Source organism: Dromaius novaehollandiae, chromosome 9 (assembly GCF_036370855.1).
Source record: "Dromaius novaehollandiae isolate bDroNov1 chromosome 9, bDroNov1.hap1, whole genome shotgun sequence".
Classification (NCBI taxonomy): Eukaryota; Metazoa; Chordata; class Aves; order Casuariiformes; family Dromaiidae; genus Dromaius; species Dromaius novaehollandiae.
This window is the reverse complement of record NC_088106.1, coordinates 32675053-32689187: the sequence shown is the minus strand read 5'-3', so window position 1 is coordinate 32689187 and position 14135 is coordinate 32675053. Positions and strand designations below refer to the sequence as shown.

At 40.0% G+C, this 14135-nt stretch overlaps 1 protein-coding gene across 2 annotated transcripts in view; it reads left to right on the top strand.

Annotated features, from left to right (window-relative positions):
- The window catches only part of PAK2 (p21 (RAC1) activated kinase 2), a 49608-nt gene that overhangs the window by 27413 nt on the left and 8060 nt on the right, over nt 1-14135 (top strand). For both annotated transcript variants that reach the window (XM_064517156.1, XM_064517155.1), the window contains exons 3-12: nt 3085-3185; nt 3809-3959; nt 4919-4950; nt 5280-5393; nt 6704-6836; nt 7792-7855; nt 8692-8740; nt 11109-11221; nt 11727-11844; nt 13921-14020. In XM_064517156.1, coding sequence (XP_064373226.1) covers nt 3085-3185; nt 3809-3959; nt 4919-4950; nt 5280-5393; nt 6704-6836; nt 7792-7855; nt 8692-8740; nt 11109-11221; nt 11727-11844; nt 13921-14020 — 975 coding nt within the window. The remainder of the gene's footprint in view (nt 1-3084; nt 3186-3808; nt 3960-4918; nt 4951-5279; nt 5394-6703; nt 6837-7791; nt 7856-8691; nt 8741-11108; nt 11222-11726; nt 11845-13920; nt 14021-14135) is intronic.

Here is a 14135-nt window from a genome sequence, read left to right as displayed (position 1 = left end):
TAACGCACATAGCAGCTTCTGTGCTGGAGCCTGCTGTAGTGTTTTTTGCCTTTTCGGCCCACAGTTTCCTATGCTGTTTTGATGCCTCCCCTTCCAGCTGCTAGATCCACCGATAATATCATCCTATCTATTGCTACAACTTTGCCTCTCCCCCCTCTCTGCTAGTACTCCCTTGGGAGGTTTCTCTACCTCTAGGAGGTAGAGTTGGGGAGATGGTGAGATTTGGGGGACTAACTGCACACAGTGAGGTTTAAGATATTTCAAATGCAGAATTTCTGCCCCAAGGCAGAGCTCGTTCTGCAATGAATTAATCATAAGAGTTTGAAGATGTTATTTAATGACCTAGGGACGGAGGCTTTTTTCCTAGTTCAGAATAAATGATGAGATAGTCATCTTTTTACTACGGTACTTAATTGCCGTGAAGCTCCTTGGCTAGACTTCTGAAGTCAAATGAATGTGCACGTGTTTTTGGAAAGCTCTAAAAAAGTGCTCTAAAACTAGAGATGTTTGTCTTAGACCAGAACTTATCAAAGGAGATTCTATGGGGTCTAGCCCAAGATCAGGGGGACACGCATGTGACAGGCTCAAGATCTCTGGCTCGGAGTGGATTTCAGTGTGGTTTCAGCTGGGGTTCAGTAATGCAAAGCATCCCATCTTCAGCCATCTACCTGCTACACCCAGGCTGTTGAGAAACCTCCCTGTTTCTTGGTGTGTGTATGGAGGTTGGCCTGAGCACGCTTTAGGCGAGTGACTTTGCATGTTGATAGGGAGTAATGGATCGGGTGGTGCGTTGAGGTTGGGTTGTGATGCAGGCAGGTATGTGAAGCACCTTGGCTAATACGTTTCTGAATTGCTGTGGTTTCATTTGGGGCAGAGCAGAGCTGTATTTGAGGCATTTTCTTAATCAGAGAGAGCAAATCCCCTATTTTTTTGAAAGGAGCCTGCATTTCCCCCCCCCATGCTGCTTGAAACAGAGCTGTTTGCTGCTCCCTTTGCAGGGCCTGAGAGCCTGCCGTAACTACAGGAGCAAGGGACCACGTCTGAGATCCGTTTGTGGTTCGACACAAGCGGCGCCCTTTATGAACGGGATTCCCATGTAAATACGGAGCTGTGATACAAACATCACCAGAGGTTCAGAAATAGCGTGGCCTCCCAGCAGCCTTGTGAACAAGTGCACGCTGCCAAGACATGACTCACTGGACCTGCCTCTCGACTGAAGTTTGCTGCTTGCGTCTGTTTTAAGTGCCTCTGTGATCTGATATTCCTGTCGGCCCAGAAGAGTGATTTTTTTTTTTTTTTTTTTTTTTTAAAGACTCCCTGCCTACTGTACTAAGCTGATGTGTGTTTTTGAAAGGCGAGGGTTTATTTGTGCAGCACATGCCTGAGGATTTGAGCACCAGCTCCTGTTCCCTGGAAGCCCAAGTGCTTCAGGACATGAATCTTCCTGAGCAATACAATTTTTTTTTTTTCCTGCTTTCACATAAACAACTGCAAAAGGTCGGGAAGAAACAGCACTTTCCTTAAATGTTTTCACGTAAGCAAGTTTCTCCCATCCCGCGACGGAAATATGTTAATGAGGCCGTTTGACAGCCCACTTGCCTGTTGGCTCTGGCCGGTGCGGCCATGTTCAAGATATCCTGTTTATAAGAGCAGTGTCTTTCCACTGCATTGTTCGGCTCGAGGCGGCCCGTGTGGCTTTCCATTTCTACGTATTGTCTCCAGCTCCCTCGTCTTCCTTTCCCGCCCATAGGAGGGTGTTTCGGAAAGACCCTCTGGCTCTGCTCGAGGAGTGAGAGAGCTACTTCCCCCGTAGTCTGTACCTTTTCACCTTGTTATAGCTACGAGGCCGCTTTTTTAGCAGATCTTTCCCTGCACTGAAACTTTGTGGCTTTTACTGTTAAGGTGTTTTTGTTTTTTTTGTTTTTTTGTTTTTTTTAAAGAAAAATTGATGCCTTTTTGTAGTATTTCAAAACATTTCCAAAATAAGCTTTGCTTAGCGAAGGTGACTTGCAGGGTAAAGAAGGATCTTAGAATGGTGTGCTGCTTTCATTTGTTCTTAGGAGCGCTCTGCTGTTCTTGCTGGCTTCGTGCGTGCTGTAGTAACTGCATGTCCTCTCTGAGCCCACCTGCGTAACCCTAGGAAAGCCTGCAGTTTGTCGATCTCGGGTTAGGTATGCCACAGCTCACTGCCAGGTCTCTTCCTTCCAGCAGAAGGCTGTGAGATGGGGCCTGGAGCATCAGCTTTCCACCTGGAGAGCAAGGAAAGAAAACAGGGCTTGGGCTTTTTTGCAAGAGCAGGAGGACAGGTTCCTGGGACCTAACTTACTCAAAAGAAAAGGTTCAGAGTTAAAGGGAACATAAGGGCTTATAATTAATGATAACTTTATTTCATATTTTGAGTTAAAATAAATGAAAATGGAAGATGCTTTGCAGTTATATTCTCTTTGTCAGAAAAATGGGGGAGAAAAAAAGACCCAGCCCCATGCATTATAAAATATCTTACAAATTTAATTGAATCTAGATAGGATTGTTCACACGGTCCTTCTTATTATCTGTCCACACTTCTGGTACTTATTATGGTTGCTTTTTTCTTTTAATTTAAATTAGGCAATTAGTCTGTGGCTATAAGATCTTATCTTCATTGCAGGAAGTCCTAGTTTGCATTAACTAACTTGAATTGAAGCAGTAACACAACTGAATTTTAACTGTCTTTAGGGTGAACTTGAAGTTGAAACTAAAGTTATATTCAATGTTATTTTTAATCTGTATTGAATTTTTGTTTCTGGCATTGTGAGCACTTCGTATGTGTTGTAGAGCTTCTTGCATTGTGGGATTCTTATTCTCTTATTTGACTTCTGCCATACTATAAAAGATTTTAATAAAAGAAATTTTTGATTCTTCTGTGAAGTCTATGCCAAATTGAAAATATCAAATTACCATTTTGCATATATAAATGCATGTGCCCATTAAACAGAATAATAGTTATATTCACCTGAAATGTTTTAACGTTTGGGTTTGTTGTATTATATGGGGAAAATAGGACTTTAAATCTCTACTCAGTAGATCTTTCAATGCCTTTTTCAGGAAGCAAGAAAAAGGAAAAGGAAAGGCCAGAAATCTCCCCTCCATCAGATTTTGAACATACCATCCATGTTGGCTTCGATGCAGTTACTGGAGAATTTACTGTAAGTATGCCTGACCTGAATCACTGAGAAAACATGCACTGTAGAGAAGCCGTTGAGGTGTTTTAGAATGAAGTGTCAGTTAGTCTATTGTTCTTTGTCAAAGAAATAATTTTACTGTGTGTCTGTACAATGTATAGAGCAAAGACACTGTGACCTCTCAGTGCTGCTGCAGTGGGAATGTCAGATCTAATGCTTTGTTTCATTTGGGAAGTCTTCCTTGAGAACTGCTGTGAGGAGGAGAAGTAGCCTTTTTCGTTCACTTTCAGCAGTTCATAACTGGTCCTGCTGAGTGCTTTAGTATTCCCATTCCTCACTTATCTGACTTAATATACCTGAAAGGGGTGGCGTCATGTTGACTCAGTAGGTTGGAGGCCCTGGTGGATTTGAGAACGCTTGAGATGTTGAGCAGTCAGGAGGTATTTCATTTGTGGCTTGGTTTATGTTTCATCACCTATGGACGTGTGGCTCCCCACCATGAAGTGGGAACATTGAAACACCCTCCTTCCTGTTCATGTGCTTAGGGCTGTATGTGTAATGCTTTGTATGGAGGAAGGAAATTTGTTCTGCTTTCTTAATAACTCTTTAAAATACTGGAAGGATGCTTAAATAGCCTGTTCTTTCAGGGAATGCCAGAGCAATGGGCTCGGTTGCTACAGACCTCAAATATCACCAAGTTAGAACAGAAGAAAAATCCTCAGGCGGTACTAGATGTGCTGAAGTTCTATGACTCTAAAGACACAGCAAAACAGAAGTACCTGAGTTTCTCTGCTCCAGGTGAGATGCACAAGTGTGTAAGGCATAGTGAAGGTAGGGAGGGGGAATTGGGTATTTGGAAGTCAGTCTTCACATCATTTGGATTAATGAAACAGTTTCAAATGCTGGAAAAGCAAGCTGCTTCTCAATGAAGAAGGAACATTTGTAGGTGGATTTAAAGCTTACTGGAAACTGGCTTTGTCCAGTTAATTTCCTGTTTTAAATGGAGAGGGGAAGAAATGGAACTGGATAATTCAGAATAGCAGCTAAAATTAATGAGCCGTGTTTATGAAGCTGGGCTCTGAGACTATGATTAAATGGTTTCATACTGGAGACCTTGCTTTTGTTATCTGTGGTCAAAGCATGTTTCTAGATGGTTGCTGTCTGTGAACTTGCATTTTTATCTCTTCCAAGTGATGACATCAAAGATGCCAAATAACTCGTTGCGCCTAGGACGGGAGCTATGTGGGGAGGCTGAGGGAATGACTGTCTTACAAACATACATGGTTCCTTTTATCTAGTTCTTCTCCAAATTATTTCCATTCTGAAAATAGCTTAGTAACAAGGCTTTGTAATATCTTCATCTTTGATTCAAAACACAATTAAGGGAACAGAAATACCAGTTTGATCTTGATTTCCTGTCTCAATACAGTAGGACACACAAGCATGGCGGGCAGTATTTAAAATGTTTAAAACACAGTGTGTAGATACTAATGAGGTGAAACAGTAGAACAAGTTGGGAAGTGGGTGGTTTTAACTGACCTTTAGGAGGTGGTTTTAGTAATTCATTCCTTCTTTCTCCGTGGACTTATAGTGCTACTGGTTTATCTCGTTTGTTACTGTGAAATTTTGCTTTCTGAGAGAAAGAAATCCCCAGAATGGCCCATGGTCTTTAAATGTTCCTCAGCTGCTCTGTTAAGTTCATTTTTTTTATTGTTTATTCTGCTGATTTTATGAATTCTGTTGTTTGTTCTATTTAGAAAAAGATGGTTTCCCTTCAGGAACACCAACGGTGAGTGTGTTTATTCTTCTTGTAACTTAGGAGAACAAAATTTCAGATCTTCTGTATTTGTTATACTAAATCCTGCAGCATAAAACAAACGAGAACTTTTGGAATAAAAATCTAAAAAGGAGGGTGGAACACAGCATATTTTACTAGAGCAATAGTGTTTGAATCTCGTAATAAAATGTAGTAGAGCGCTTAAACCACTCAAACTATCCTTTTCTTTTGACATCAGTAAGAACTCTTGTATCTTCATGTTAAAAAAATAATATAAGTCGTAATTGTATCCCCCACAAAGCATTAGTGTTTATACTGTTTTTAACTTTGGTAAAATGTAGACGAATGCCAAAGGTTCAGAGCCATCAACGGCTGTAGCTGATGATGATGATGAAGATGATGATGAAGAAGCTCCTCCTCCAGTTATTGCTCCACGGCCAGATCACACAAAATCGGTGAGCAGCTGTTTTTCACAGTGCTGTAGATCTTTTTCTACTCTTTTTTTCCAGTAAAGTGTTTTGTTTGTGAAATGAGCTGTTACATGTTTTTAGGAGAAACTTCTGTTTTTAATTAAGTTTGCTTGCTAAGAAAATACCTGATTTCTGGATTTTAGTTGGATTGGAAATCTTGAAGTTAATGCTGGTAAAGTTTGTTGGCTTGTGCTAGATGTCCAGATAGGTTTATGCTCTAACACAAGATGTGGGGAGGAGGTTTTTAGGTGCTAAAAATTATGGCTCATTTCTGGGTCTTTAGGTAGTATAATGGCATAAGCGTAGGACAGTGCATTTGAGCATTTGTGGGTTTTTTTCTGATTGCAAAGAGATAGCTTCATCAAATATACTACCCAAACCCAAATTCAAATTTAAGATTTGAAAATCTATTTCACTCAAAGTCATCAGTAGTATGTTGAAAAGTTAAATGCTTATGAAGTTGTTACCTAACTTTTAGTGTCAGCTTCTTGTCCTGTGCACCCTGCTCACAGAGTCCCAGGGATCCTACCTACTACAGCTCATTCTTTGACCCCTGGCAGATGTACATATTGCTGCTCTGCTGCTCGCTGTGGCCTTATTTTTGTTCCAGGGGTGTAGATATGAATTGTGTATACTTGTCAAGTGATACTGCTTTTAGCATTGCCTACTCTGGGTATATAAACATATACAGTGTGACGGGTCTACAGTTCGGTTTTACCAGGATAGCTGTGTATGGCTGTAAAACTTAGTAGTTTCTTCAAATGCAGGGAGAGTGAATAGCTTAGTGGGAAATGAAATAAAGAAATTCCCAGAATTGGGGGAAATGAGAAATCTACAGATTCATGCTTTTCATGATGAAGCATGGATCTTTTTTCCTGTAACTCTTAGGAGCAGTTTGTCTTGCCATTAAACAATGATTTCGGTTCTGTGAAACTTTGAGCTTGTAGAACTGAAGTAAATACACAGACGAAAGGGTGTGTAAGCCCCTCAAATTGACTGATGTGTTGTAGGGAATAAGCAGGAAGAAAACACACAAGAAGTTTGTCTGGGGAAGATAGAGAGCCTGCACTCCTAGCATCCGCTCTGTATGGGAAGTGTCTGGGTTTTTCTTTGAGATCAGTAAGGTTACCAGCATCTTGACTTACTGGAATTTAATGTCTCTCAGGTCTAATTTCTGGCTTCAAGGTATTACGTAAAATGGTGCTTAGTGGTCTTTTAAGAACTGTGACTGGTTTGAACTGAAAGTCGGTGATTGCGAAGAGAATGCTCAAGTAAATGGTCTCTCTTAACAACAGATTTATACACGGTCTGTAATTGACCCCATCCCTGTACCAGTTGGCGACACTTCTGTTGACAGTGTGACCAAATCGGGTGATAAACAGAAAAAGAAGACCAAAATGTCAGATGAAGAGATCATGGAAAAACTACGTAGGTGTTCTTTATTTCATTTAAACAAAGGCTTTAGGACCAAGTTTGGTCTCATTTGCTTTTTGACTTGAGAGGTTTTGTGCTATTATGATCAACCGCTCGTTCTGAGTAATAATACCTGTAAGACAGCTGTCAGGCGATCCTGATTGACCAAAACATGCTCACAAAATGGCTTATACCTCTGCATTGATCCTTCTGATAGTTTATTTAGCCAGCAGATGGGGAGGATATTAAATTGTTACCCTTATCCTGATTTTTGTATAAGGACTGTGTGAATACTGTGCCTGACTGGTTTTGTGTCAGACAGTAGCTGAGAGGAACTGCATGTTTTGTTGATTTGTGTGCTTCACAACCCTATTGGGTAAAGAATATTGTAGAACAGTTTTTTGGATTGAAGTCCTGTTATGGTAGTGTGATCTGCATAAATAACATTCATAATAACACAAAATATCCTGGTTTCTACTGTTGCTTGTTCCATAATATTCTTGGAGATAAGCTTTCACCACATTAATGTTCTTGTGCTTAATAAGTCAGGAACTGACTGATTTCTGGAACAGGCTAACCTAATGGATTTGTTATAATCTAGTACTGAGTTCTGTTATCCAGAAGGCTATCATTAAATTGAGGTGTTAATGAGACAGCTCATGCTATTTCCCACTAAGAGTAAGACCTGCCATAACGGTTGTCTGAGACTGGGCCGTTTGCAGCTGGAATGAAATCAGGAAGCTTTGGCTCCTAATGCATCAACCTTTTTACTGCTTGAGCTGACTCACACTCTCAGCTATCCTGGCCGAGGCTGGTCCTGCTAAAGGGGAACAGTGGGAACGGCATGTATTTTTAACATGAGTTGACAGAAACAGTATGCTGTGTTGTGATAGCAAAGAACATTTCCTAAGCCAGTGACTCTTCTAAGAATTCCTATGGAAGTGTTGTGGAAATGTTTCTCTTTTTTTAGGTACTATTGTGAGCATAGGTGATCCCAAGAAAAAATACACCAGATATGAAAAAATTGGGCAGGGGTAAGTGTTCATCCCAACTGTTTTTTACAGTGAATCAGTGTTAAAGGTGGTGTACTGTTCCTCTCTGATACTACCATGTAGCCACTACTTACTGAAGCAGGCGGAGAGGTTTGCAGTATTCGGCAATGATAAACAGATGTCGAAGATTTCATGCAGCGGTGGAAATTTTTGAATTGGGTCTTTTAATACAAAAACATAGCCATATGACTTCTCTCTGTCATGTCTGTGACTCTTCTCTAGTCCTCTTTTAGTAAGATACATTCATCTCTTCTGCAATCAGACTACTGAAAAGCTTGAGGGTACCTCAGAAGGCTTTCTGTGTGATGGACTAACAATACTTCTAACTATGTTACTGTTCTAACGTTCCTGTGAATTCTTTTGGAAGAAAAGTTCACTTGAAAAGTATATGCAAGGATAGCTTATTATCATCTCTGCATGACTGCTACTATCTGTCCCTTTCCAAAGATTTCCTTATGCGTTTGTGGGAGGGCTTCCCCTGGACAGAAATAAAAAGTAATACCTACTACAGAAATGAAAAGTAATACCTACTACAGAAAAGCCTGTCCAACTTATCTGATCTTAGGCAACAGCACAAGTTTTAGGCGCTTGGAAGGCAGGAGGCACGGTTTGTCTTAGAACAGAGTGGACTTATGATTAGTTTGCTTTGTGTAAACTGACTGGCGTTTCTTTGATACCGCTTACTTTTAACAGCCTTCTCTTTGGTAGAGCTCTTGCAACATACAAAGCTGAAACAATTTTGTGTTTGTGATCGGTCTGTTCGTGCGCATGTATGTGACAGATGTAACTGGCTGTAAGATTGTTCTTTTTGTTCACAGGGCTTCAGGTACAGTTTTCACAGCTATCGATGTGGCAACAGGGCAGGAGGTAAGATGTGCTCATCAAAATGAAAATGCCTTTTCTGTATAAATATTCCTCTGTAGGTGGTCAGAGTGATCTAAGTTTCATTTTGTGGCTTTCATCTCTGCTATCACCTTGCGGACTAATGTTTGTCCTAGTCATCTGTAACAGTGCGTGCCTTGTTTTCTAGTAATCAGATGATGAACGCTAAAAATAGGGTTTTGTCTTTCCAGTGAGAAGCAGAGGGAGTGAGATGTTCCAGATACGGGTTTCGAAAACAGTTTATCCTTCGAGTATTGTAGGCAATGGTGTCCTGGATTTTCGGCAATAAATCTTCATTTAGTCTTAACGCAGTTAGTTTCTGGCCCATTTCAGTAGTGGTGACTGAGATGCCTATCTGTATGGAAATAGCTTGTCCCTATGTGATTCTTTGCTTTAATTAGAATGCCTTCTGCACATCCTGTTTCTTGTTTTTGCTACTTGGTGTGTCCAAACCATCTGGTAAAGATGACGCCAGTAAAATGCTGCATCCTTGTCATGCAGTGGTTATCTCAGATTCCCTGAGATTAAAATTTTAGCAGTTAACTTCTTTTTAAAATCACGTTTCCTTATTTTTCCTTTAAAAGTCCAAAGTTAGCCATTCTTTAGGTCAATGATAAGTAACTGCCTTTTCATCAGCAACTGCATCTCCCAGTACTGTAGTGCTGCAGTACTTTCTACACACTGCAGTACTTCTTGTCCTCTTACTGACTGCAGAACAAATTTTGCAGCTCGATTCCTTTCTTAGACCTTCTTTGCTTCTTGTTAGGCAGGTGATCTAAGTTGATTGCTTGCAGTCTCTGCCTTCATACATTAAACTGATCCAGTACTCTGGCTTCCTCACTTCTTAATGTCTGAGGAAGAGGAGGAAGTTCTGATGACAGAATGGGGCTTGTTCAGTGGTAAGAAGAGAAGGTTAAAGTGGGATTTTATTGCTGTCTTCAACTCTAATGGGGCAGTATAGAGAAGATGGAGCCGGACTCTTCTTGGAGTGCTGCAGGCAACAGGCACAAATTGCAGAAAGGGAGATTCTGTTTAGATACTAGATTTTTTTTTTTTTTTCTTCTCCTTCTCTTCCCACCCATTAAGATCTCCATTCAGAACTCAACTGGTCAAGGCCCTCAGCAACTTGCTGTAAGTTGGCCCTCCTTTGAGCCAGGGCATTGGACCAGATGACCTCCAGAGGTCCCTTTTGATCTTACCTTTTTTGTGATTCTGTGTCATAAGTTCTGTTCTTTTAATGCCCATGGCAATATGATAGTGAATATTTCTACAAGATTATTTCGATTCTTGTGGTAACACTTTGGTTTTGGACTCGTGAGTGGGTTATCCAGCAAAAAGCCTAAATGCCTCCTGAAAATGTTACTACTAACAGAACTGACTTGAGACAATTTTTCATTTTGAAGTCTGGAAAACTTATCCTCGTTAATTTATTTCTTGGACTAGATGGTTCTTTATTTTTCCCTTCTCCCTCTGGGATAGTTCATTGGCTTTTAATTGTTCTGAGAGAGTTATCTCCTAGTTTCCCTTTCCCCTCAAAACATTGTCTTGTGACAGCATTTTTCCTGTGACTGTCACCCCATAAAATTGATGTTTCTCCTTTACTTACCTTGACCACACCAGTACCTGCTTATGACTTGTTGACAGCAATAGGGCTGTGAAGACTGTTATTACTCTTGATCCAGTTATTGATTCAGTTCTGTCTCTCATCTTGAGTTCTCTCTTAGACTTGGGCTAATTTTGTCACTTGTACCATGACAAATACTTTATTCCTTACCTTGCTGCTGTTTTGAGCGTTCCCACTTGCCTGTTTGATAGTTAGCTGTTTCTTATTCTTCAAAACTTCCTCTGTTGAATTGCCCTTTCCATCTTTTCTGTTCATGCTGATTTTTGCAACTGCTTCTGCCTTCCTGCATTTCTCATACCCGAACACTAATGTTGTCAGAAGATGATACACAGAAACAAATTTCCTTGCCTTGCCTAGGAAGGCTTATACCATCATTCTTTGTTGCTACAAGATGCTGCTCAGCTTTAGGCTGGCTGATATGAAATCAGCTGGGCAAGTATCTGTTTATCTTCTAAATATTTCCTTTGCCGTCTGTTCTGGCCTCTGCTATTGGTTGTCGATCTTCTCAGATGCAAAAGGAGGATGTTGGCTGTGGGTGTGAGTTGTATGCTAATAAAGTTATATGCTAATGAGTAAATACCCTACCAGGTGCAAGTTGTTTCTATGCCAAGCTGCCTTAATGCTCTTACAGAATCTCTTACCTCTTCTAACCTTTTACTGTGTGAAGAATGATTGAACGTTTTTGATACTCAAGTTTGAATTATTGATGTTTCATTTGGCCCTCCTCAGGTTGCTATCAAACAGATAAACCTGCAGAAACAGCCCAAGAAGGAGTTGATTATTAATGAGATCTTGGTAATGAAGGAGCTAAAGAACCCCAACATAGTCAACTTCCTGGACAGGTAAATGCGGACAGCTGACTGATCCCTTCATCCCCAAGGGGTTTCAAGAGTTTTTAACTTGATATCCCTCTGTAGACCCAGGGTTTCTGTACCTCAGGGTCTTATAAGCAAGTGAGACTGTATTTAGATGGAGAAGAGTATAAAGAAAAAGAAAAAAGTGAAGTCTATTATAGGGAATGGTCGTGTTGATTTGGTAAGAGGCCCCTTCTGTCATCAGTGCAGTGCTGCATGTGGTTGAGGAGCAGTGGTGGAAAAGAGCACAGCTGGAAATGCGATGTTCCCTGTGAGATGCAGGGTGTTACCCTGACTGTTTAGGTCAAGAAGCATTAGGGCTTTTATTGTTAGCATTTACATTTTAAGCTACCTACCCACTTCCTTTACTGTTTATCATGAAGTGTTTGTGAATCATTTTCTTGAACAGTGTCACAGTGCTCTTATCTGTCATTTTTCAGTTCTCCGTCTCTCTCGATGGCAAATGGGCATGCTTTTCATTTTTTGTTTGTAGTTACCTTGTAGGAGATGAATTGTTTGTGGTGATGGAATATCTAGCTGGAGGCTCACTAACAGATGTGGTCACAGAAACATGTATGGATGAAGCACAAATTGCTGCTGTTTGCAGAGAGGTGAGTACTGTATTTGGTGTGCAGAGAAATGAAGGCACACTCTGTTCCTCTGGGTTTTATAGTACATTTACGTTATGACTAATTGCAACAACTGCCCTTGAGAACATTCAGTTGGGAAGGATTAATGATACTGAGAGCAGAAATCAGCATTAAAATCAGGGATAAACTCATTTTGTTATTTTCTGCATACAACTCGGAAAACTCTGTGCATGTTCCCCCTCCCCCCCCCCCCCCGCCCCTGAACAAACAAAACTACCTTCTCCCCCCTCCTATCAAACACTCAAACTCGAGGGAAAGAACAGGAAATGGATAGTTCAGTGTCAGAGAATGCAGCCATGAGAAGTGAGCTACCTACGAAAGGTCATTGCATACTAGGCATGGGTTTGCGATGTGTAGCACAAGAATTTTGACGGTTGGAGCTGGATGTTTGAGAATGCTAAATGATGGAGCAAATAAAGATTTCTTTTTTTGGCTTCTGGATTATTCAGTCTTGGTGACCATATTAACAGAGAGAGATTAATAAACTGGGCCAAAGTTCAGGGAAGAGCTATAAAGAAGTTAGCTACTGGAAAGAATGTCTTTTTTTTTTTTTCCCCTTACGTTTATGACTAATGAAGACTATTCAAAGGTACAAAAAAGAAATCTAAATATTCATATATAGTTAATGTAGCAAAATAACAAGAAGTGAACATACTAGAAAAAAGAGAGAGCCTGAAATATGTTAAGCTTCAGAGTGCTTTTTAAATAGAAGAAGTGGAACTGTGTTTGCTTAGAAAATGTAAAGGTAGATCTGATGAGACAGGAATACTTTAAGAAAGGTGCACTAGCATAGGGATGAGTTTGATACAGACTGTTGCTATCTCGTTTCAGCAGCTGTTTTCATGATTCATAGTATGTGAAACTTATAGTTCTGTGAAGGTTAATCTTTATGGACTTTTCAGAAAAATAATTCTCCAGAAGATTGTAGCTGGAATAATTTTAAGATTTCAGTATGTATCCTTCAAAAAGAAGTTAAAAATAACTTATGTTGCAGCTTATCAGTTGTTTCTGCCTTGAGTCAGAGGGCCCGCATCTACCTCAGACTCGATTTATTATGGGAATGGGAAAAGAAATTGTATTACCTAGTGCGCAGGAGAAGCTTAGGCTTTTAAAAAGCCATTTGGCTACATCAACATGACATCTGCTTTTGATGACTCACCTAAAGGGAGGGGATGAAAAGCAAAATGGTATACTAACATGTATGAACAGGTAATGGTTTCCTGAGGAGATGGAAGCAGAGAACTAAAAGTAACTATTTACGGTAACGGTAGTTAACCTTTTTGAGGGAAAAGTCTAATATTGAACTATTGTACTTCATCAAAATGCTGCTGTCCAGAATGTCAGATTCTCTTTCTTATGCAAATCAGTGACAATTTACTAAAGTAAATGAAGGCAAAAGCACTTAGTGAGGATTATATCCATGCCAAGTTAAAATGGTAAATATGTTGTTTGTATTAAAAAACAAACAAACTTGTAAATGGTGTTTTTGCTTTTCCTCGAAAGCAAAACAAAGTTTCATTCTGTTTTTAGGCCGAAACTTAGTATGAAAGGTTTTAATCTAAAAAGAATGCAAAAACAGTGACTTTCATAATGCAGATGTTTTACAGCCTTCACTGTAGTAAAAGTTGCCTGTGTGTTGAGGATGAAGCATTCCTGTTAATGAGACTTTTGGCTAAAAGGGCGCTCACTTAATCCCATATGTTTCCCCCATAGCATGAAACTGGCAATTACATGTACCAAAATAAATATAATCTGTGAGTGATTTTTGGGAACATCTTAGGTGATGACTGGGTGATGAGGATTTTAATTCATTAGTTCTGTAAGATGAGAGAGAAACTTCATAGTTAAGTGATTTTTGACCTCTGTGAGTTCTGGAGAATATTTTTTAGCACAAGAGCTTCCTCTACTGGTTACTTTAAATAATACCTGCTATATTTTTACACTCAACACTGCTTGAGGGTGTAAGCACTTTGAATTTGTGTTCACATGTGCAAATTGTGTTTGCATATGCTAAATATTTTTTTTTCTCCCATCCAGTGCTTGCAAGCGCTTGAGTTCTTACATGCCAACCAGGTCATCCACAGAGACATTAAGAGTGACAATGTGCTGTTAGGAATGGATGGATCAGTTAAACTCAGTGAGTACCAGACAATTGTTTCAATGTTCTGTTTCCCCTTCCTAGTAAACTTCACGTTAGAGAGTGTGAGCTGAGAAAAGGGTAGTTGGCAGGAATATTTGAGGTGCTTTCTTAC